The sequence below is a fragment of the Dendrobates tinctorius genome, unplaced genomic scaffold, assembly GCF_039654945.1.
Source record: "Dendrobates tinctorius isolate UK_male_01 unplaced genomic scaffold, ASM3965494v1 ptg000443l, whole genome shotgun sequence".
NCBI lineage: Eukaryota > Metazoa > Chordata > Amphibia > Anura > Dendrobatidae > Dendrobates > Dendrobates tinctorius.
In genome coordinates, this window is record NW_027362106.1 from 854870 (window position 1) to 878365 (window position 23496).

Consider the following 23496-nt stretch of genomic DNA (forward strand, 5'->3'; position numbering starts at 1 on the left):
GTAACGTTAGGGCCCGCTACCCTCCGCTGTAACGTTAGGGCCGGCTACCCCTCCGCTGTAACGTCAGGGCCCGCTACCCCTCCGCTGTAACGTCAGGGCCCGCTACCCCTCCGCTGTAACGTTAGGGCCCGCTACCCTCCGCTGTAACGTTAGGGTCCGCTACCCTCCGCTGTAACGTTAGGGTCCGCTACCCTCCGCTGTAACGTCAGGGCCCGCTACCCTCCGCTGTAACGTTAGGGCCCGCTACCCTCCGCTGTAACGTTAGGGCCCGCTACCCTCCGCTGTAACGTTAGGGCCCGCTACCCTCCGCTGTAACGTTAGGGCCCGCTACCCTCCGCTGTAACGTTAGGGCCCGCTACCCTCCGCTGTAACGTTAGGGCCCGCTACCCTCCGCTGTAACGTTAGGGCCCGCTACCCTCCGCTGTAACGTTAGGGCCCGCTACCCTCCGCTGTAACGTTGGGGCCCGCTACCCTCCGCTGTAACGTTGGGGACAGCTATCCTTCATCACCAAATATCCATTTATTTTGTGAAGGGATAAGTAAGGGTTTGTGAAATCTATACACTCTGGTGGACTGTAAAGTTTAACCAACATTCCTATTTTACCTTTCCCATCCTCATCCAGGCTCCGCGTCACGGCTCGCAGGGTGTGGAAGTAGCCTCCATTTCCCTGGTACTTATAGTGAAGGCGCATACATGAAAACTTCGGCTTCCCAAAAAAGGTGGGTTCAGGTCCTGAGTGACAAGAACTTGTAATACCAGACTGGCTAACAATATTACAGCCGGAGCTTTTATACATTATTAATGACTCATGGACATCCTCAGCAACCAGAACCTCTACAACATAGCGCAGAGGTCCCAACGTACAAGGATAGCCACATTGTACTTATTCAAGAACACAACTCACCGATCTCGATCTTCTCCAGATCTTCCAGATTGAGGCGCTGGTACTGATTCACCTTATCGACCTCATCATCGTAACTGGAAGAGAAGGTAGTGTCACCAGTGAGGCAAACAACCAGCTAGCACGAAAGGTGAGCAAACAGCTAGCGCAAGAGGCAAACAAACAATTAACACAAGAGGCGAACAAACAACTAACGCAAGAGGCAAACAAGCAGGTAACGCAAGAGATGGACAAACAGCTAACGCAAGAGGCGAACAACCAGCTAGCACAAAAGGTGAATAACCAGCTAACGCAAGAGGCGAACAAACCGATAACGCAAGAGATGGACTAACAGCTAACACAAGAGAGGGAAAAGCAGCTAACGCAGGAGATTGCACAGATAGAGAATATGAGTCAGGTCTAGATACCAGTTGGTGTCACTTACTAAGCCACATAATATGCACAGTTAGAGAGCAGCAGCAGGACATCTACATCTTTATGAGTTGCATCAATCAGACTATAAGAGAGTAAAAAACAATGCGTTACTAATAAGGGCAAGTCTTAACAGATTCACACCTAGTGCCCTAAAATGATGTGTCTAAACAAATCTCCACGCAGAGCCATAACAAGGGCAGGGCTAAATAAATTCCCACAAGGATGAGGCAACTGTTTAAGACAACAGATGTCATGCTGGATGATCCAGCGATAGTTTTGGTGCAGATCACATGACACCTGGGGTCGCAATCTATGAGCGCCCATCCTCCATGGAACTTCTCATCAACTGGCAGCAGCATCTGCATGTAGTTCTGGAGGAGCTGATTGATCAGCTCTTGGTGGTTCCGCTGACTCTGCCGCTCTAATGCTTCGTGCTCCTTCTCTTTTGTGAAGATGGAATAAAGATCTTCGGTCACCGGGATGCCCTGCATAAGATCTGCAAAAAGAGAGACCCCAGCTCTGGTTATTTTTTGCGACATAACCCTCCTGTGAGAGGGTTTGCAGCTCCATGATGCAACTCTGCCACAAACTGATCCAAAGCTCCACCATAGAAGCCACAACTGGAGTGGCTTCAGGTCCCTCACCTCACATTGGGTGATAGCAGGCTGACATTTTATACTTAAAAATTGAGAGGATCCAGAGGATGAGAAAGACTAGATAGAAACTCCTATGCTGCCCCTATAGACCATGGGACAGATTGCCCCTCCCATTCTATAGGGTCAGGTTCTATAGCTTACAAAGTGAATTAAGACTTTCCTATGTGGAAATTATACATTGAAATGTGAACTTGCATGATGCAGAGGCCTCACCAATGACAGCCTGCCGGTAGGCATCCTTGAAGCGGTTAATGTAGTAACGGTTTGCAGAGTTGACGCCATCTTTCATCACACCGGCCAACTTTCTTTCACCAGTTCGTGTGAAGTCCCCCTATGTATTGACAGAGAGGAGAGGAGGCATTAGAAGGGGCAGCAATGATACCATAACAAAGAGGGGAACCAGGCCTTGCCCTCTGTGGCATCATCCGGCGCCATGGATATACAAAGAATATGAAATATTGAGACTTTCACCCTGTCAGCTCTGCCACCTCTCCTTGCCCGCCACCACAGGGGACTGTCTAATCCAGTGTTCCCCAACTCCAGTCCTCAAGAGCCACCAACGGTTCATGCTTTCAGGATTTCCTTAGTATGGCCCAGGTGATAATTGCAGTACCTGCACAGGCAATAATGCCATCACCTGGGCCATACTAAGGAAATCCTGAAAGCATGAACCGTTGGTGGCTCTTGAGGACTGGAGTTGGGGAACCCTGGTCTAATCTCTGTCAAAAAATATTTTATGGAACAGGAGAGTTTCCGGTGCTCGTTCTTAAGAACAGTCTCAGCTAAAAAACATTGGAGGAATTTCTATGTTTATAAATCAGTCTGAAATAAAACATACTAAGGGTTCATATGTTGCCGTATTTTATCCCGCGCAGTCATGAAAAAAATGCTGTGTTCTGCAGTCCCAGCACAGTGAAAGATTCCTGGAGTGTGGTGCACGCGCGGCTTATTGTTTCCTTGCAGATTTGAAGCCGTTTCATAGCTGCAGAGCCAATTTCTTCAGCGTTTGTGCAGCATTTTTAACATTTTCTATCAACACTCCAGTAGATTTTTATGCTACAAATACTGAATGTGTGCACATACCCTAAGGCAATTTGCAGTGTTTTTTTCTACATTCAAACCTTCCCTGTCGGCAGTAAGAAAACACTGCATATAAACAGCAGCTATTTGCGGTCTTTGGTGCAAATCATATGGGTGATTTGTTTACAGTATATATGTAATGAAGTTAGAATTGATGCCGCAGATCTCTAATACAGTCAGGAAAAGTGTGTGCAGGAGATCTCTGAACTCAGGGCTTTTGCTGGTATTGTAAAAAGCAGACTCTTTTCTGCAGGAACAAAAAACCAGGCAAAAACGCCACATGTGAACATAGCCCAAGAATGTATCTAAAAAAACAGTGCTTTCTGATTCTGCAATAGCAACGTCATCAGGTAATAATAATAATAATAATAATATTTGGCAGCAGTCCCCTCTAAAATGTGAAGACATTAAAGGAAAACACATTATTACACAAGCTACAATCTATGAAGAAATGGGGGACACGAAAGGTGAGTGGTAAATGAGCTTCTACTAAGCAGCAGCCATCAATACAATACACCGGCCAGCGTGCGCACAGTACAGACAGAGGGCTAGTAAGTGCATGGAGGGTGTGAGAACAGAGGATACGAGGATCATGATTTGGAAAAAATTTTTGTATGGGCAAAACGTGGTGTATATAAGTGAGGTGATAGGCCAGTCTACAAAAATGCACAGTGACGACTCCTGGAGTGGACCCTCCGGGTCGTGGCACCAACCCAGGGCGAGCTGACCTAGTGAGGACCACCCCCTATACAGGGAGTGTCAGGGGCAAGCCCCAGGGGGTGAGGCACCACGACTGCTGGAACCAGGTGGCCGGCTCACAGGAGACACGAATGATTGTGTCTGCAGGATGCAACTGGGAGTGTGCAAAGAGTGGACACAGGGGCACGCAGGGTATAGGACAGTACAGGACGAGTGTATGGAAGGGTCAGGACAATACAGGGCGTGTACATGGGAGTGCGCTAGCTACTGGATAGTGCAAGGCGAGTATGGAGTATGGCGCGCACTGAGAAGCATGCCCGGGTGCGGGCAAAGCAGGGCACGTGCAAAGGAGCACGCAGAAGTACAGGGTTAGGCTGGTTTCACATTAGCGTTTTTTAGCGCAGCGCATTTTGCGCATCCATGCGCCCCTATGTTTAACATGGGGGCACATGGTCTAACGTTTGCATGTGTTGGTATGCATTTTCGTGCGCATGCGGTTTTTTGTAGTGTGAGCCTAGGCGCACCGAACGCAACCTGTTGCATTTTTGGTCCATCCAACCTGTGTCAAAAAAACCCATGCGCACGGAATGCACCAAAATAACACATTATAGTCTATGGGAACGCAGGCGTGCGCATGCACATGCGCACGCCTGCGTTTAAAATCGCATGCATTTTAAGAGTTAACATGGCTAGAAACGCATGCGCCTAAAAAAGCAAAACGCATGCAAAACACATGATGCAGTTTTTTGCATGCATTTCTATTGCGCACAAAGCGCAGCGCTAAAAAACGCTAATGTGAAAGTAGCCTTAGACAGAGCGCGCGCTGGGAAGCACACCTGAGTGCAGGGTTAGACAGAGCGCGCGCAGGGAAGCACGCCTGAGTGCCAGGCTAGGCAGGTGTGCCAAGAAGCACGTCAGAGCACAGAGCAGAGCGTGTGCCAAGAGTCACGACAGCATGGAAGACAACGGAGGATGTGCCAGGAAGCACGTCAAGGCAGAGTACAGGAACGGAGCACAAGGCACAGTACAGGAACGGAGCATGTGCCAGGAAGCACGGCAAGGCAGAGTGGAGGAGCGGAGCACAAGACAAGAGGACCCGAATACAGTGCGCAGCCAAGAAAGGACCAAGCAGACCAAGCCAGGAAGCACAACAATAATCAGGCCCCTCCCATAGGAAGAGGTAGCCTGATAAACGGCAAGAGCACAGAGACTTCCGGGTCAGGTCCTCCAGGACCATAGAGATGACATGGCTGCAGAAAGAGCCGGGAAGAGCGCGCATGCGCACTAGCAACATTGCGCAGCCATGGGACTAGGTGTGAGAGGTGCGCCTGCGGTACCAGAAGTGGTGACGTCGGGCGCGGGGTCCCTCCATCAGCTGAGAGCGCCCTGATATTCACATAATTGAGGATATTAGTCTTAGGTCATTAGCAGAACGGAGGGTACGGGTATGGTGGTAGACGGAGACGAGGCAGGAGATGTAGGGGGGGTGCTGAACTGTGGAGCTTTAGAATCATAGAATCATAGAATTGTAGAGTTGGAAGGGACCTCCTGGGCCATCTGGTCCAACCCCCTGCTCAAAGCAGGATTCGCTAAATCATCCCAGTCAGATGTCTGTCCAGCCTCTGTTTGAAGACTTCCATTGAAGGAGAACTCACCACTTCTCGTGGCAGCCTGTTCCACTCATTGATCACTCTAACTGTCAAAAAGTTTTTTCTAATATCTAATCTGTGTCTCCTCCCATTCAGTTTCATCCCATTGCTTCTAGTCTTTCCTTGTGCAAATGAGAATAAAGTTGATCCTTCTACAATGTGACAGCCCTTTAGATATTTGTAGACAGCTATTAAGTCTCCTCTCAGTCTTCTCTTTTGCAAACTAAACATTCCCAAATCCTGCAACCTTTCCTCATAAGACAGGGTTTGCAGACCGGTCACCATTCTGGTCGCTCTTTTCTGAACTTGCTCCAGTTTGTTGATGTCTTTTTTAAAATGTGGTGCCCAAAATTGGACACAATATTCCAGATGAGGTCTGACCAAAGAGGAGTAGAGGGAAATAATGACTTCACGTGATCTAGACTGTATGCTTCTGTTAATACATCCTAGAATTGCATTTGCCTTTTTTGCTGCTGCATCACACTGTTGACTCATATTCAGTCTGTGATCTATTAGTATACCCAAGTCTTTTTCACATGTGCTGTCACTTAGCCCTATTCCTCCCATTCTATATATGCTTTTTCCATTTTTATTGCCCAGATGTAGTACTTTGCATTTCTCCCTGTTAAAAACCATTCTGTTAGTTGCTGCCCACTTCTCCAGTTTATTTAAATCTTTTTGAATCCTCTCTCTCTCTTCTCTAGTATTAGCTATCCCTCCTAGCTTTGTGTCATCAGCAAATTTAATCAGTTTACCCTCAATTCCTTCATCTTTACCCTCAATTCCTTCATCTTTAAGTTTATATTGAACTGTCTAGTGGATGGGTAACAAGTGCAATGACTGGCACAGGGTACATGAGTTGGTGTAGTAGTTGGCAATGAATATGATCCTCTCTGCTGAATCATCTAAGTAGTTGTGGCAGAATGGTTAAGGCAATGGACTTGAAATCCATTGGAGTCTCTACGCAGGTTCAAACCTTGTAAACTACATCTATTTTCAAGTATTTTTCTGAAAGGGAGAAAATACAGATTAGATATTAGAAAGAACTTTTTGACAGTGAGGGTGATCAATGAGTGGAACAAGCTGCCACGAGAGATGGTGAGTTCTCCTTCAATGGAAGTCTTCAAACAGAGGCTGGACAAACATCTGTCTGAGATGGTTTTAAGCAGGGGGTTGGACACGATGGCACTGGAGGTCTCTTGAAAACTCTACCATTCTATAAATTCCAGATGGATTGGTTTAGTAAGGCCTCTTTCACACTTCCGTTTTTGACAATCAGTCAAGATCCGCCAATTATGAAAAAAAACGGATCCGCCATTTTTCTTTGAGGATCCGTTTTTTTCCCCATTGACTTTCATTATTGGCGGATCCTGACTGATTGCCGTCCGTTGCATCCGTTTTTGTGAGGATCCGCCACAATGTTAGTGTCCGTCAACATCCTCAAAGATTTCAAAACGGAGCTTGCAATGTTTTTTTGGCCGGCGACTCTCTCTCTCTATCCTGTGCCATCCGTTCACATCAGTTGAGAACGTATCCGCTTGTCTGCCTTTTTGGTGGATTTTAACTGATGCAAATAACTGAAGTGTGAAAGAGGCCTTAGAGGGAGACCGATCGCTGGAGAGTTGAATGAACAAAAGCTACAGTAAGGGTTTTTGCTGAGTCAAAAGGAAAGAAAACGTCGTTTTCTGGAGATGTTTTTTAAATGTAAAAAACATGGGCGGGTGAGGGAACGGATGTGGGGGGAGTGAAGGAAAGTTCTGAATCAAAGATGACACGAAGACAGTGGGCATGTTGCTGAGGAGTAATAGTGGAACCACACACAGAAATGGCAACAAAAGGCATAGGTAGGAAAGTGGAGGGAGGAAACACAAGGAGTTCAGTTTTTGACAAGTTCTGTTTCAGATAGAGGGAGAACATGATGTTAGAGACCGCAGACAGACAATCACATGTATTTTGAAGCAATGCAGGAGTGATGTAAGGAGACGATGTGTATGATTGGTGTCATCAGCATAAAGATGGTAATGAAAATCCAAACTACTGATTGTTTATCCAATAGGAGTGGTATACAAGGAGAAAAGGAGGGGCATAGGACTGAACCCTGAGGAACCCCGACTGCAAGGGGAAGGGGAGAGGAGCAAACAAAAGACAGAGTGAAAAGCAGTCAGAGAGGTAGGAGGCGAACCAGGAGAGAACACTATGGAAGAGCTGGTGATCCAGTGTCGAATGTTGCAGAGAGATCCAGGAAAATTAGCATCGAGTAGTGACCATTAGATTTAGCTGTTAGTAGATCATTAAAGACTTTAGTGAGGGCAGTTTCAGTAGAGAGTAAAGAGCAGAAACTGGATTGTAAAAGGTTGAGAAGAGAGTGATCTGAGGGAAAGCGGATTAGATGGGAGTGGATCAAGCGTTGCAGGAGTTTAGAGATGATGGGAATAGAGACAGGTCTATAGTTAGCTGCAAACTTTTGGTCAAGGGATGTTTTTTTAAGTAATGGATGCATAGTGGCATGTTTAAATGAGGAGGGAAAGATACCAGATGAGAGAATATGTAATTTCATTCTCATACCATAAATTGGCGTCGAGTTATGCCGAATGGTTAGATTCTAAATCCCATCCATTGTAGCCACAGAGCATATGTTGGAGACAAAAGAAGTTCTCTCTGCTAATTAACACATCCTGAGGAAGGGGGGTGAGAGGTTTAGTGATGGATTACAGGCAGAGGAATGAAGTGAGCTAGGGATAACAGCTTGCTGACAGGGGAGTAGAAGGGGGGGTCGCTTGTCTCTGGGCAGCTATGAATGTAGGAGAAAGTTCTGGAAAGGTGTGTTAATAAGGTAAACCATACATCATATTTACATTATCGTGACACCTCACCCTTCTGGAGTGCGCTACGGAGGCAGGACCTTTCGGTACTCCTCCATGCGCACCTCAGCGGGTTCGCCCCGGCAGGACAACCCATCAGCGTTGCCATGCTCACTACCCTTTTTGTGTTGCACGGTAAAGTCGTACTGCTGAGAGCAAGGCTCCAGCATAGCAACCTTCTGTTGGTTCTGTACACGGTGTGCAGCCAGCTCAGAGGGTTGTGGTCGGTCACCACCGTGAAGGTGCGCCCGTACAGGTAGGGCTGCAAACGTTGCAGTGCCCAGACCATGGCCAAGCACTCCTTCTCGATGGCTAGGTCGACCTGGCTGAGCACAGCACTGAGGCCAAACTCGCTGGCATCGGTCTGTACTAGGAATGGCCGACTGCTGTCGACTGCTTTCAACATGGGAGTGCTGCACAGGGCTGTTTTCAAAGCACGGAAGGCCGCCTCACAGCCGTCTGTCCAGTCGACTGTTTGGGGTAGCTTCCACTGGTGAGGTGCATCAAGGGTTTTGCAAGGCTGCTATAATTCTGTACGAATCGCCTATGGTACCCTGCAGTGCCCAAGAAGGACATCACCTGTTTCTTGGTCCTGGGGGTGGGCCAGGACATGATCGCGTCCACTTTCTCAGGCTCTGGACTCATGGAACCCCCGCCTACCCGGTGCCCCAGGTAGTGGACCTTGCTCATGCCCATCTTGCACTTTCCCGGCTTTGTGGTCAGACCTGTTTGGTGAATACGCTTAAGCACCTCCTGAAGATGAAGGTGTTACTCCCAGGTGGAACTGAAGACGGCAATGTCATCCAGGTACGCCACCGCGTACTTCTCCAGTCGCTGAAGCAGGTGATTGACCATCCGCTGGAAAGGGGCAGGGGCATTTTTCATGCAGAAGGGCATGACCATGGACTTGTACAGTCCAAAGGGGGTGATAAAGGCGGATCTCTCCTGCGCCTTGGGGTTCAGGGGAATCTGTCAGTATCCCCGACTCAAGTCCATGATGGATAGGTATTTTGCGTTTGCTAACCGCTCAAGCAGATCCTCGATGCGCGGCATAAGGTGCGCAGCAGAGGTAGTGATGGCTGTTATGAATGAGTCACCGAGGAGGAAAAACAAAAACAAGTTAAGCCACAGAAAACCAGAGAGGTTGGTAACTAAGCGGATTGCAGACCCCTGATCCTATCCACACAACTAGCAGTAGCCGTGGAGCGTACCTACGATGATCCTAGACGCCTCGTCACAGCCGGAGAACTATATAAACCTAAAGCAAGAAAAGGGGAAACTGCCCCAGAGCAGACCCCAAAGCAATAGACAGCCCCCAAACATGTATTGTCGGTGAGACAAGATGAAAACACAAACACAGATAGAAAAATAGGCTGAGCAAACGATGGGGCCCACACTAACTAGAAAGGACAGGAAAGGAAAGATGCTGTCTGCAATCACGCACAAAACCCTGCCAAAAAATGTCCAACACTTTCTGATAAAAAAAACCCTGAAGTCACTAGACTTCAATTCCCTTTATCAGCACTCTGGTATATTCTGAAGACAGAGCAAAAAGAGACCAATCTGATCAGGGACAAAAAGCAAACTGGCATAAACAGAGACATAAGAATGGAAATTCAGCACAGCCCCAGCAGGGGCTGGCTGACCACAAAAACTGAGTAAACAAAACCAAATCTCATGTGAAAAAATAGCAGAGCACACTTAGCTTGAGAAGGCAGGAAAAGAACTGGAAACTAGAACCTCAGGGCAGGAAAAAAATCACCAGCAAAAAATTAGGGAGTCGGCTGTCTTAAATCCAGTCAGAGACTCCTGATGTCCACTCACAGTCCTCCTCCTCAGGTGGCAGGTCTCTGCCATTTAGATCAGCTTCATTACCTATTGTTACCACTAGAGGGATCCCGGATGGAGAACTCACGACTCCTCTGTCAACACATCCAGCTCCACCACCCTCACCAGAAGCCAGAGGTAAACCAGAAAATGAGTTCACAACAGATGGCGTTGAGCCCCCTGTAGTCCATGCAGAACCGGGTGGTCCGATCCTTTTTGGGCACAAGAACTACAGGTGAGGCCCACGTGCTTTTGGACCGTTGAATTACCCCCAGCTGCAACATCTCATCGATCTCTTGGCGCATAACCTGCTGCACCTCCTCAGAGGGTGTTCGCCGTAGAGGGGCATGATTCCCGGTGTCCACCTCGTGGACCACTAACTCAGTCCTTCCAGGTCGGTTGGAGAACACGGCCCGGAAGGGTTCCAGCGTGGTCTGCAGCTGCGACCACTGGGATTCGGATAGCGAGGCGCTTACCTCCATGTCCTTGATGGACCCACCGGCCTTGGCTTGGGCCAGCATGTCCAAAAGGGGGTCTTCCTCCCCGTCCTCGGGCAGGTTGCAAACCGGTAGCCCCCGCACCTAGTAGGTCCGCTCCCGGGAGTTCTGGTCGTACCAGTGCTTCTGGTCAGCCTGAGCCATGTTGTCATGCACCAACCGTGTCAAGGTCTGCATCTTGTCACGGAAGCGCATGACATAATTCACGATGGACACTTCAGAAGGGTTCGGCTCATCTTCCCTGGATTCTCTTATCAACCCAAGGGGTCCCCGGACTCGCCTGCCATACAGGAGCTCGAAGGGGGAGAACCCGTCGAGGCCTGCGGAACTTCTCGGTAAGCGAATAGCAGGTGTGGGAGGTACCGCTCCCAGTCGCGTCCTTGGGTTTCAACCAGCATGCGGAGCATCTGTTTGAGGGTACCGTTGATGCGCTCACACAAGCCATTAGTCTGTGGGTGATACGCACTCGATACCAGACGCGTCACCTTTATTTTCTTACAGAGAGCCTCCATTATGCGAGACATGAATTGGGTCTCTTGATCGGTAAGCATCTCCCTGGGAAATCCTACCCTTGAAAAGATGGTCACCAGTGCATCCGCCACCTTATCCGGCCTGGTTGAGGACAGAGCTACTGCCTCTGGGTACCGGGTAGTGTAGTCTACCACAGTGAGGATATATTGCTTTCCAGAGCTGCCCGGGAGGCCAGCGGGCCCACAATGTCCACCGCAATTCTCTGGAAAGGCTCCTCTATCACTGGCAAAGGGATCAGGGGAGCCTTAAGAGCAGGCCCTGCCTTCCCCACTCTTTGGCAGGTGATACAGGAGCAGCAGTAGTTGGCTACATCTGTCCCCATCTTGGGCCAATATAAGTGTTGAGACAGCCGGGCCTTAGTTTTGCTGACCCTCAAGTGTCCAGCAAGTGGAATCTAATGGGCAATCCGCAACAGCTCACCCCTGAATTGAAAGGGGATGACCAGCTGTCTTTCCCTCAACCACTCCTTTTGGGATTCTCCGGGTACTGTCTCCCAGTACAACCTTCCTCGTTCCCAGAACACCCTTTCCTTATCAGTCACGGAGGTGGGTGTCTCGGCGAGGTATCTCAATTTCTACAGGTTCGCATCTGAGTGCAGAGCGGCCTGGAACTCCTGGCTGGAGGCAGCCAGAAGTGACGTCAAGGTGCCCTCCTCACTGGGACCCTCTGGGACCTCCTCTGGGTCCACCTCTGGTTCAGGTTCTCCTGTGGCGGAGGAGGGTCCAGAAGGCAGGGCGTTCCCTGCGTTCCGGGCACTCTGACTGCAGGTGACAGCGGCAACGTAGGCTGTCTCTCCGGGGATTTCAACAGAGCCATCAGCCGGTGCTGCTATGGGCTCTACCTTCGTATCCACCCCCAACATTTCAGGAGCAGTGCTACTTATGGGCCAGTTACCTTCCTCGGTGGCACTGGTTAGTGGCATGGCATCACCTTCCTCACGGTTCCCATGCATCTCCCCATTTCCTTTAGCACCGACGATTGCCCCTGCTAGGGGTTCCTCAGCCGACTCACTTTGCAGAGCGACGTGGCTGACCACTCCTGCACCTGTGGACACATCAGCCTTTGCAGAAAAATGGTTATCAGGTTCAACTGGCACATTACCATCATTATCAGCATCATTCCTAGGGAAAAAATGGTTATCAGATGCATCATTACTCGATAAAGCATTGTCAGGTAACACATTCAGTTTCCCATCATCAATATCATCAGTGTTAGCATTTCCCTTATTATCAGATTGGGGAGGGGTGTCAGGGACGTAATATTCAACCATCCTCCCCAAATCTATCCCCAATAAAACATTAGTGGGCAAGTGTTCGGTCACCCCTACTTCATTCACCCCGCTCCCGGCACCCCAATCAATGAAAACCCAGGCCATCGGTAAGGGGCAGCGGACTCCCCCAATTCCAGTGACAGTTAGGGTTTTTCCCAGAATCATCTCTTCAGGGGCCACCAGTTCGGGTCGGATGAGGGTTTGTTCCTTGAGGCCTCTAGCGAGACGGGCTCCCACGTGGACGTGCTCCACATTGTCATCGGCCCTCCCAACCACCCCACCCGCCAAAAGAACGGATGCGTTAGGCTCAGAGGCCTTGGCTGGGGGGTTCTTCTGCTTCTCCGGACAGTTGGCGCTGATATGACCAGTCCGTCTACAGGCAAAACACTGGCGAGGGTCTGATGTAGGCCTGGCATTAGCAAAGGGGACAGGGCCTCCGATCTGTCGGCTGGCAGGGGCACTGGGGTTGGTTGCAGGCTTACCCCCTCTCCAGCTGGCGGTGACTGGCTTCCGCGTCTCCGGTTGGCCTCATAGGTGTCGGCGATCTGCGCCGCTTTGTCCCCATCCGTTGGTTCTCGGTCCAGGACGAACTGTCGTACCTCAGCTGGGCAAAGATGTAAGAACTGGTCTTTGATCATCAGGTCCCTCAGCTGCTCAAAGGAGGTCGCTGACAGTCCTTGGATCCACTGGTCAAAGTGGGTCCTGAGTCCTTTCACCACATCGTTATAACTGTCGTGTGGGCCATGTTGGAGGTTCCGTAACTTCTTGCGGTATACCTCAGGGGTTTGCTGGTATTTGGTGATCAGGGCCTGCTTGATAGCCTCATAGTTGTCATCTTGGTCATGCGGGAGAGAAGCAAACGCCTCCAGAGCTTTGCTTTTTAGCCCTGGGGTCAATTAGCTGGCACATTGGTCCGCAGGCAGCTGGTACTGTCTGCTGGTACCCTAAGGCCCGCAGAAAAGTGTCTAAGTCCCCGTCTTTTTCCATCAAGGGAAAGTGCTCAGGCCGGGGCTTCGGAATCTGAGCGCTGTTGGGCTCACTGCTCCGGGCTCTGGAGGGTATCCCCCCCCACGGGCCATCTCCAGTTCATGGTCTCTCTGAGCCTGGGCCTCCCGCTGCTCGGCTCGCTGGACCTCCCGCTCGGCTCTCTGGACCTCCTGCTGGTATTACTGGATCAGCTTCAAACGTCCATCACGGTCTTCGGCAGGGAGTTCTTCCAAGGACGCCTGCAGGTGGGGGTCCAATCCACCCTGGTTGCATGGGGGGCCAGCATTCGGTGGTTGGACCACTGCTGCAGAACCATTCCCGCTGGGCTCTGGGCGTTTTCCAGTTGCACCATAGCCGCGACCAGTTGGTCTTTGGTTTTGTTTGTGGCGTCAATCCGCCTCTACCTTCAAAGGGCAATAAGAACGTCTTTCTTATGCTACTTATACCACTCTTCTCCCATCGTAGCCATGGTTGCCAAATAAAAGATAGGATAGAAAAACAAAGAGAAGGGAGGAGGTAATCGCAAGTACACACAATTGTCTCAGGACTACGAAACACGGAGTTCATTCTCCAAACTATGGCTGCAGGGTCCTTGGAAGAACCGTGCAAGTTTTAGTGAGCGGAATGATTTTTCAGACCAGATCACTAATGCACTATTATCCCACTGCTGCCACCAATATGTCACGAAACCCACCTTGGCCAGCACACGGCTATCACATTCGCAGGGGGGCTTATCTTAGTTATCCCACCGCTGCCACCAAATGTGATGAAAAACCCCAAACAAGTCTATTGACCAATCAATTTGCCGCAGGGGCTTATTTTAGTTATCCCACTGCTGCCAACAATATGTCACGAACTGCAGGGATTTATGTATATCCCACTTTTCGGTTCCGCTTTAGAACTCGAAGCTCTCTGGCGCCTCCCTTACCCTCGGGTCAGTCAGAGAACTGCACCTAGGATAATTGGTCGCCAGATAGGCCTGCTTCAATGTGGACTGGCTGTTAGGTGCGCTTCAGCGAGGGAATTATAATTAATCCTAGCCGCAGCTAGACGATGAGCTTTATAAACCCCGTTCCGTCACTGCCACCCTTACCCAACTCGCCCAAAACACACTTAGCTGCCACCAGCTCCGATTTCTCTATTAATATTTTTAAATTAATAAAGAGGTCCGAAGCCAACCCAAATTAGTAGCGTAATTCACTTCGGAAACGTACAGATCGTTATAGAGCAAGGAGGAACAAAACTAGTAATTTTATATTTTACTCCAAAAAGGTAGGCAGTGTTTACTGAAGGTATAAAAAGATTTTACAATATGAGACAATTATTAAAGTATGCAAAAGACAATTACAAGATAACAGGGATTAAAGAAGAAAAACACTTACAATTGCTTAGATCATCTCAAGCAGACCAGGCAGGTGGGAGGAGCCATATGTCGCAATGCATCACAGAGTTGGCTCTGTATCTCAGTTTTCCCCAGGCAAGACTGACTGCAGACTGAGTGACAGTAAGTTATACTTCTGGGCTTGTAACATCACTAAAGGGGTTGAGTTACCAACACCTTCCCCTTTTCTCTAAGTTGCAACTTGGTTAAGAAAACTTCAAAGCTACATAACTGGGCTGGCGAACCTAGCAGAATAACGGCAGAACCATCACTCATCTTGTCTTGGAATTAGCTTCCTATCGACTCTAAACAAGGACTGTATATTCAACAGGAGAAATCCATTTCTCGGATTCTGTTGTTGCTAGAGTTTAGAAAAAGTCGCTGTGGTGTAGATTAAGTATTGCCGGTCCCAAATATGTAATTTTCATTTTCATAACATAAACTGGCGTAGAGTTATGCCGAATGGTTAGATTCTAAATCCCATCCATTTTAGCCACAGAGCACATGTTGGAGACAAAAGAAGTTCTCTCTGCTAATTAACACATTCCTGGGGGGGGGGGGTGAGAGGTTTAGTGTTGGATTACAGGCAGAGGAATGAAGTGAGCTAGGGAGAACAGCCTGCTGACAAGGGGGAAGAAGGGGGGTCTCTTGTCTCTGGGCAGCTATGAATGTAGCAGAAAGTTCTGGAAAGGTGTGTTAATAAGGAAAACCATACGTCATATTTACATTATCGTGACAGTGTATATACAAAAGTTCCCTAGTTATATATACATGGGCAAGAAAGTGACCAGGAAGGGTGTAAAAATGTATTAGGCGGGATAACAAAGCCAATCCGGTCCTAAAAAGGGATCATCAAAGTATGTATGATTCACTCAGAGTCCCAGTAACCCCAGATATTAGCAAAGACCCCGCCAAAAAAAACCACAATTGTCACGCCGAGGCGTGACACACAGGCATCCCATTATGGGTAAGAACTTTTTGTGAGCATTGTAATTGTTATCCCGCCTAATACATTTTTACACCCTTCCTGGTCACTTTCTTGCCCACGCATACATAACTAGGGAACTTTTGAATATACACTTACTATGTGTGGTTATTAGATTTTTCCCTTTTCCCTGTTTTGACCATAAGTTTGATGCCTCTTTGGTAACACCATAGTTGCACCATTGTCCACTGGTTTTTACAGCTGTCTATTTATGTGTATGGCATTATTTGTATGGATTTGTTTATGCCCTGTTTGATCATGTGAGTAAATAGAGCTATTTGCACTTTTTTCATAAACGAGGCTAGGGACTTGTCACTTATGTTTTCCATGCACTTTTACTGATTCTCATGGGGCTGTAAGCTCTTGGAGAGTATCTCGTTTTTCTATAATGTTGTCTATATCGATCTCCGATCCTTGCTATGTTTTCAGAAAAGCAAGCTTTATCTGACATAAAAAGTTGGTCTGATACCATTGTCAGAACAGCAGACAAGGGAGGGAACACAATATCTAATAGAGGCAAATAAACAATTGTCAGATGTAACCACGTATTGTAAATTACAGCAAGATCCCACATTCAGGTTTAAGGGTGAATTGCGATCGCTCCTCAGTAGACAAGTAGAATTGGGTGTTCTAACCAAAAAGCAGGCAGAAAAACTTCTACCTGAATTTCTCCGTAAACCCTACTGGTATTACATTCCTAGGACACACATCTCCTCCAGGCCGTCCCATTGTATCTGGGATAGGATCCATCACGGAAACCCTCTCACAGTACATGAACTGGTTGCTGCGTCCGTTGCTGCGGGACATTCCCTCATATATAATGGATACTAAAGAATTTTTAAGTTGTCTACATGACTTTGTCTGGCAGGACAAATTCTTTGTGACCTCCATAGATGAGGAGTCTTTATACTCGTATACCACAAAAAGAAGGAGTGGAGGCTGTCAGATCAATTTTAACTAATACAGAAAAGGGTTCAGATTTTGTAAATGTTGTGGGGGAGGGTCTGCAATTTATAATTGAACATAATGCTTTCAATTTTAGTGATACAAGGTATATACAAAGGATGAGTACCGCGATGGGGACCCTGGTAGCATGTACTTCTGCAAATCTAATCCTCGCAGTTTTTGAGGAAAGGTACATGTATTCTTTAAGTAACCAATATTTAAAACATATAAAACTATATTTAAGTTTTGTGGATGATGTTTTCATGGTTCGGGACGTTTCTCAGGACGTTTTCACGGATTTTGTGGAACACCTGAACCGTTCCAACGACATGAACATGAAATTTACATCCAAATTTGGGGATTCGTCGTTGGAATTTTTAGAAGTCAGTATTAAGATTCAGGAGGGATCCTTGTTACAGAGGTTTTCCGTAAACCGTCTTCAAGCAATGCCCCCTTACATTTCAATAGTGCCCATCCTCATTACACTAAACAATCACTACCATACAGTCAATTTCTGAGAATAAGGCTATGTGCACACGTAGCGGAACTCTCGCGGAAGTTACCGCGAGAATTCCGGAATTCCATTCCGCGGGAAAATCGCATTTTAAATTCAAGCGTTTGTAGCTTGCAGAATGCTAGCGTTTTCCAAGTGATCCGTAGCATCGCTTGGAGAACTGATTGACAGGTTGGTCACACTCGTTAAACATAGTGTTTGACTAGTGTGACAAACTTTTTACTACTGAGGCCGCCTATGCTGCATCAGCAGTGAAAAGATCTCATGTTAAAAATATTATAAAAAAATCGATTTATATTCACCTTCCGGCGCCCCGCGCAGCCTTCCCGGGCCTCCGCGATGCTTCCGTTCCCAGTAATGCCTTGCGAGACCTTTGATGACGTCGCGGTCTCGCGATTAATAGGGACCGCTACATTATCAAAGGTCTCACAAGGCATTACTGGGAACGGAAGCATCGCTGAGGCCCGGGAAGGCTGCGTGGGATGCCGAAAGGTGAATATAACCCAATTTTTTTTTTATTCTATTTTTTACAGGGATACGGTACCCACAGCCCGGAGGACAGTCTCCTCTCCTCCGGACCGTGGGTACCATCCACAAATGTTCTGCTTACTTTTCGCATGGTGGGCACAGCCACATGCGGGAAGTAAGCGGAACAATGCAATCCTATGGGTGCGGGATCACCGCGATTCCACAAAATAATGAGCATGCTGTGTATTTTTCCACGATGCGATTCCGCCGCGGGAAAATCCACAGCATTAGCACAGCATTGCGGAATCCCATAGGATTGCACGGGATGCTGTTTTTTTCACTTTTTCGTGGCAAAATCGCGCGTTAAACGCCGTGAAAACGCAAAACGCAGCCTTAAGAGAATCAATAGCAGTTCAGATGGTTTCAATAGACAATCTTTGGATCTTTTTCAAGAATTCCAAAAAAGAGGATACCCAAAATCAATCCTTGATACAGCTTTGGACAGAACAGTTAATATTGCGCAGATCCCTTTGAAAGATAATTACAAAGTTAACCAACAGAGAAATAGTAAGCAAAAAAGAGAAAAGATGTTTTCAGCTTTAAATTTGGTCCCATGGACAATAGTATACGTTCAATATTTAGGTAAAATTGGCACATACTTGAAAACGATGGCGCCATATCGGAAATTGTGGCAAGGGGTCCTCTTTTTGCATGCAGACGTTTAACTAGTTTGAGGGACATTCTAGTGCGGAACTGAGTTAAGAGTGATCAGAGGGACTGGTTGAAAACAAGCAATCACAAATGTGGACACTGTTCCTTTTACATGACAGGTAATCGTTTACAGATTGGGCCAATTTTGCATTATGTTTGCGACTTCATCACGTGTAGAACCAAATATATAGTGCATGTATTGTTTTGTCGATGCAAGTACTTTTACATTGGAAAGACAACACGAACTTTGTTTGTCAGATTTAGGGAACATTTTAATTCGGTCCGAAGGGGTAAAAGAATCCCACACTTGATAAAACATATGAGAGATGTTCACGGAGGAAATGCAGAGGCCTTGAGAGGGTGGTGTTACCTGAACAGGGTGACGACCTTCATAAGCTGCTATTAAGAAGGGAGGCAAGATGGATCATGCGCACTGGGTCCAACGGGGTTTAATGACAAAATAGGTAAGTCAGTTTTTTTGTAATAGTCTTATGTTATTCCTTCTGGAAATGTCGTCTATTGTAAATGTATCTTTGAGGCATTTTCTATTTAGCATGCGTTATGTTTCAGGAGGAGGTAGGAGGTGTTTTCACCTATGACAGGTATATACCTCGTCACTTCATTCCTCTCATAGGACCTGTTGAAGCGCGTGAGCGCGAAACGATCGTTGTCCAGTTTTCTGCTCCACAATTTACTCTCCTGGCCTGGATGTTTTTAAAATTGCCGAAATAAAGTGAATTTTAAGGACAGTGAGTGCCACTCTCTTTCTACTAGCTACATGGACCACAGTTATGTTTTTTCTATGAGTGAGCACCCAGGAGTCTGTTTTGGGCAGCCATAAAGCGGATTGGACATGCATAATTAGTCTGGCATATGTGCTGCAGTGGTGCGGATCATTTTGCTTTGTTTGGAATTTCAAGACTAATTTTTACCAACAGGGAGGAAATGATTGCGGAAGTAAAGGTGGCTGGGAATTTAGGAGGCAGTGATCGTGCTATCCTCGAATTTTGGATTACAAGAGGAAGAAGACCAGCGAGGACTCAGACTTTAAGATTGGACTTCAGAAAGGCAGATTTTAATGGACTCAGAAAGAGGGTAGGAAAGGTCCAATGGCCGGATGTTCTAAAGGACAGAAATGTCCAAGAAGAATGGGAGATTACTAAATGAAATTCTCACTGCACAATCTGTAATAATGCCGAAAAGAAAGAAGCATTTAAAGAGAACATGGTGTATGAACACAGAACTTAATTACTTGTTTAAAAGGAAAAGATGTATATTAAATGGAAAAAGGGGGGCCTATATAAAGAAGAATATCATGCTGTCTGCAGGGAATGAGTTAGAAGAGCTAAAGCCAGTAATTAATTCAGGCTTGCAAGTTAGACCAAAAGCAATTAAAAAGGATTTGGGGATAAGTCAAAAGCAAAAGAAAAGTCAAAGATGCTATAGGATTTTTACAGGATGAAAAGGGTGAAGTGGTCAAAAATGATGTTGAGAAAGCTGAACTTTTAAATTCCTATTTTGCATCTGTGTTCTCTAAGAAAGCAATTGTAACATCAACTGAAGGTGCCATCAAAGGAATAAAATAATTTACAACAGCTATAATCAGAGAGATGGTGAGGGAACACTTAGCTAATTTACGGGAATTTATATCTCCTGGTACAGATGAATTATATCCTATGGTACTGAAAGACGCAGCAAAGGAAATTGCAGAACTAATAGCCTGAATCTTTGAAAAATCCTGGAGATCAGGAAAAGTCCCAGAAGATTGGAGAAGGGCAAATGTTGTCCCCATCTTCAAAAAAGGAAAGAAGACGGAGCCAGGAAATTACAGGCCAGTAAACCTTACTTCTATACCAGGAAAGATCTTTGAACAAATTATGAAACAGCATGTATTTAAGTACTTGGATAATACAGTATTTACCAAAGCATCATGGGTTTGTGGCAAACAAGTCATGCCAGACTGATCTAACATCCTTAAATGATGGAATCACTGACTGGGTGGATCTGAGAAATGTGGTAGATATAGTATATCTCAACTTCAGCAAAGCAGCTGATAAAGTATCTCATACTATCCTTATTGAAAAAATGACCAAGCATGGGATTGAGAAGGCTATGGTTAGGTGGATTCATAACAGGCTCCGTGATTGTACTCAAAGAGTGATAATAAATGATTGCACATCCAACTGGAAGAGTGTTTCAAGTGGGGTACCACAAGACTCTGTCCTGGCCCCAGTGTTACAAGTGGGGTACCAGAAGGCTCTGTTCAACATTTTTTCTTAATGATCTAGATAAGTGAACTAAAGGTAAACTCATTAAATTTGCAGACGATACAAAGCTAGGAGGGATAGCTAACACTAGAGAAGATAGAGGATTCAGAAGGATCTAGATAAGCTTGAACAATGGGCAGCGACTAATAGAATGGCATTTAACGGAGGAATTAAAGAGTTTATATCTAGGAAAGAAAAATGGAAATTACATCTACAGAATGAGAGGAATGGAACTAAGCAACAACACGTGTGAAAGACTTGGGTATACTAATAGATCACAGACTGCACATGAGTCAACAGTGTGATGCAGAAGCAATAAAGCAAACAATTCTAGGATGTATAAAGGCTGGGGTCACATTAGCTTCTCTGTGCGCAGCGTATCATCTACATGCGCAAACGCATGCCAAAACTCATTTAAACGCATGCTTACGCTGCATTTTTTTAAAATCTGCATCAGCTTACACATGACGCCAAAAAAACGCTGTGTATGCATGCGTTTGCGTTTTTTATGCGCATGCGTTCGATATTTCCAGAATTTTGGTATGCGGACAATGCTTTTCCAGTAGAATTTTCTTGACACAAGCCACACACAATGGGCGTGGCTCATGGGATTTCCATATATAGACCCTGCACAAATGAAATCCTCTTCTTTTGCTGCTATATCCAGCTGCAAGATGGATCCGTGGAGAGCTTCAATCTTAATTAAGATTGATTAAGATCCACACCCCCTTTTATACACCTGGGATTTTGGAGGGGCTGAAATCAGTTCCTGGACATGCTCAGTCTGAAGTATGCATGCGCATCAAACACATCCATACGCATGTCCTTGCATACTAATGCGTTCCCATAGCCATTAATGTGTTGTTTTGACACATTCATCCTGCGCATATTGACGGCTCAAAAAATGCAACATGTTGCGTTCGGCGTGCACCGCGAAACGACGCCCGGGGACGCATCTGCATACAAACTGATGCCAACGCTTGTCCCTGCGTACACAATGTTAAATATAGGTAAGCAATACGCATGCAAATCTTGGGAAAGGAGTATTCAGGCATACGCTTTGCACAGAAACGCTAATGTGAACCTAGTCTAAGAGAAACACAGAGTCTAGATCATGTGAAGCAATTATTCCCCTCTACTCCCCCTTGATCAGGCCTCATCTGGAATAATGTGTCCAGTTCTGGGCACCACATTTTAAAACGACAATGAAAAACTGGAGCAAGTTCAGAGAAGAGCTGCCAGGATGGTGAGCGGACTGCAAAGTATGTCCTATGAGGAATAGTTAAAGGATCTGAGAATTTTTAGCATGTAAAAAAGAAGGCTAAGAGGAACTTTAATAGCGCCTACAAATATCTGAAGGGTTGTCACAGATTAGAGGGAAAATCCTTATTCTCATTTGCACATGGAAATACGAGAAGCAATGAAATGAAACTGAAAGGGAGAAGATACAGATTAGATATTCGAAAAAATTTTTTGGCAGTGAGGGTGATCAATGAGTTGGACAGGTCGTGAGCTCTCCTTCAATAGAAATCTTCAAAAAGAGGTTGGACAGACATCTGTCTGAGATTGTTCAGTGACTCCTGCATTGAGCAGGGAGTTGGACACGATAAGTTGAGGTCCCTTCCAACTCTAACATTCTATTTAGATAGTTGATTGATTTGTGAAAGCGTCTCTTCTGTTGTATGGTGGGAGTGAATGAATCTGTGCATGAGAGCCATACATAGGAGAAGAGTGGAGAAAGAGGCTGATATGAATGGAGTGTAGAGTTTGTGAAAGGATGGTAGCTGTCAGTGACTGCAGCAGCCAGAACACAAATGGCACAAATACATATGGTGAATACTCTTTGCAAATCAAGTCAAATGTGTATATATAGAAATAATGAATGTTATCTTCTTTATATATAGAGATAATAAGGGTTATCCTCTGTGTATATAGAGATTATGAGGGTTATCCTCTGTGTATATAGAGATAATGAGGGTTATCCTCTGTGTATATAGAGATAATGAGGGTTAACCTCTGTATGTCTAGAAATAACCCCCATTATCTTTTCACACCGTGATCACACAATGGCGTCAGCTGGAGATCTATGCAGGGATGGATGGCGGCGCTGTACCTTTAATGCTGCGGTCCCGGCGTACTGCCTGCTGATGGCATCACCATTGTTGGCCCACATCATCTGATACAGTCGGTAGCACTTCAAGGGCAGCGACTCCTCGGGGGGCAGGACCCCCAGCTTCTTCAGCTGAAAAAAATACCAGAACCTGTAACAATGTCACCGTAGGTGGCCCCCATGGACAGCACTTAAATCAGCCCCCATTAGCATTCCCTGCCGCCATCAGGGGGCTTGTGTAACATAGTAACATAGTTTTGAAGGCTGAAGGAAGACCTTATGTCCATCTAGTTCAGCCTATTTTTAGTGCAGCTGTTCTGCATTGTTTTTTTTATCATAAAGGTTTTTATTGAGTTTTCAGAAAAAATACAAACTTCTCATACAAAAACATCAAGAACAGGAGCAATGAGTAGCAAGAGGTGGAATAACCTCGAGCCATTATTAGAATATCAATCTGGGACATTAAATACCCCTTCCAACAACAACTTGAACATAGAAGCGGGGAGAGGGGGGGGGGGGGAAGGGGAAGCAGCTCTACATGCATGGCATTCTTAGGCACAATCAATTTATTTATGGTGTAGGTGTCTGTATCTGGCGGAGGGCCGTTGCATAAAGGGAAGTGGCCCACGGATGCCATTGTTTAAGTCTCACCGTTCTCTTGTCTAGATTGGGGGTCAAGTTGGTTTCGTATAGCCAGTGTAGGTTGGTCCTCTCAATTAGTTCTGTTTTTGTAGGGGGGCTC

General features: G+C 46.5%; 1 protein-coding gene across 3 annotated transcripts in view; it reads right to left on the minus strand.

Annotated features, from left to right (window-relative positions):
- INPP5F (inositol polyphosphate-5-phosphatase F) overlaps window positions 1–23496 on the minus strand; it is a 248256-nt gene that overhangs the window by 2616 nt on the left and 222144 nt on the right. For all 3 annotated transcript variants that reach the window (XM_073564276.1, XM_073564275.1, XM_073564277.1), the window contains 6 exons: window positions 22758–22886; window positions 2186–2303; window positions 1614–1812; window positions 1327–1398; window positions 906–979; window positions 605–733 (listed from right to left, as the gene is read on the minus strand). In XM_073564276.1, the coding sequence (XP_073420377.1) occupies window positions 605–733; window positions 906–979; window positions 1327–1398; window positions 1614–1812; window positions 2186–2303; window positions 22758–22886 (721 nt within the window). The remainder of the gene's footprint in view (window positions 1–604; window positions 734–905; window positions 980–1326; window positions 1399–1613; window positions 1813–2185; window positions 2304–22757; window positions 22887–23496) is intronic.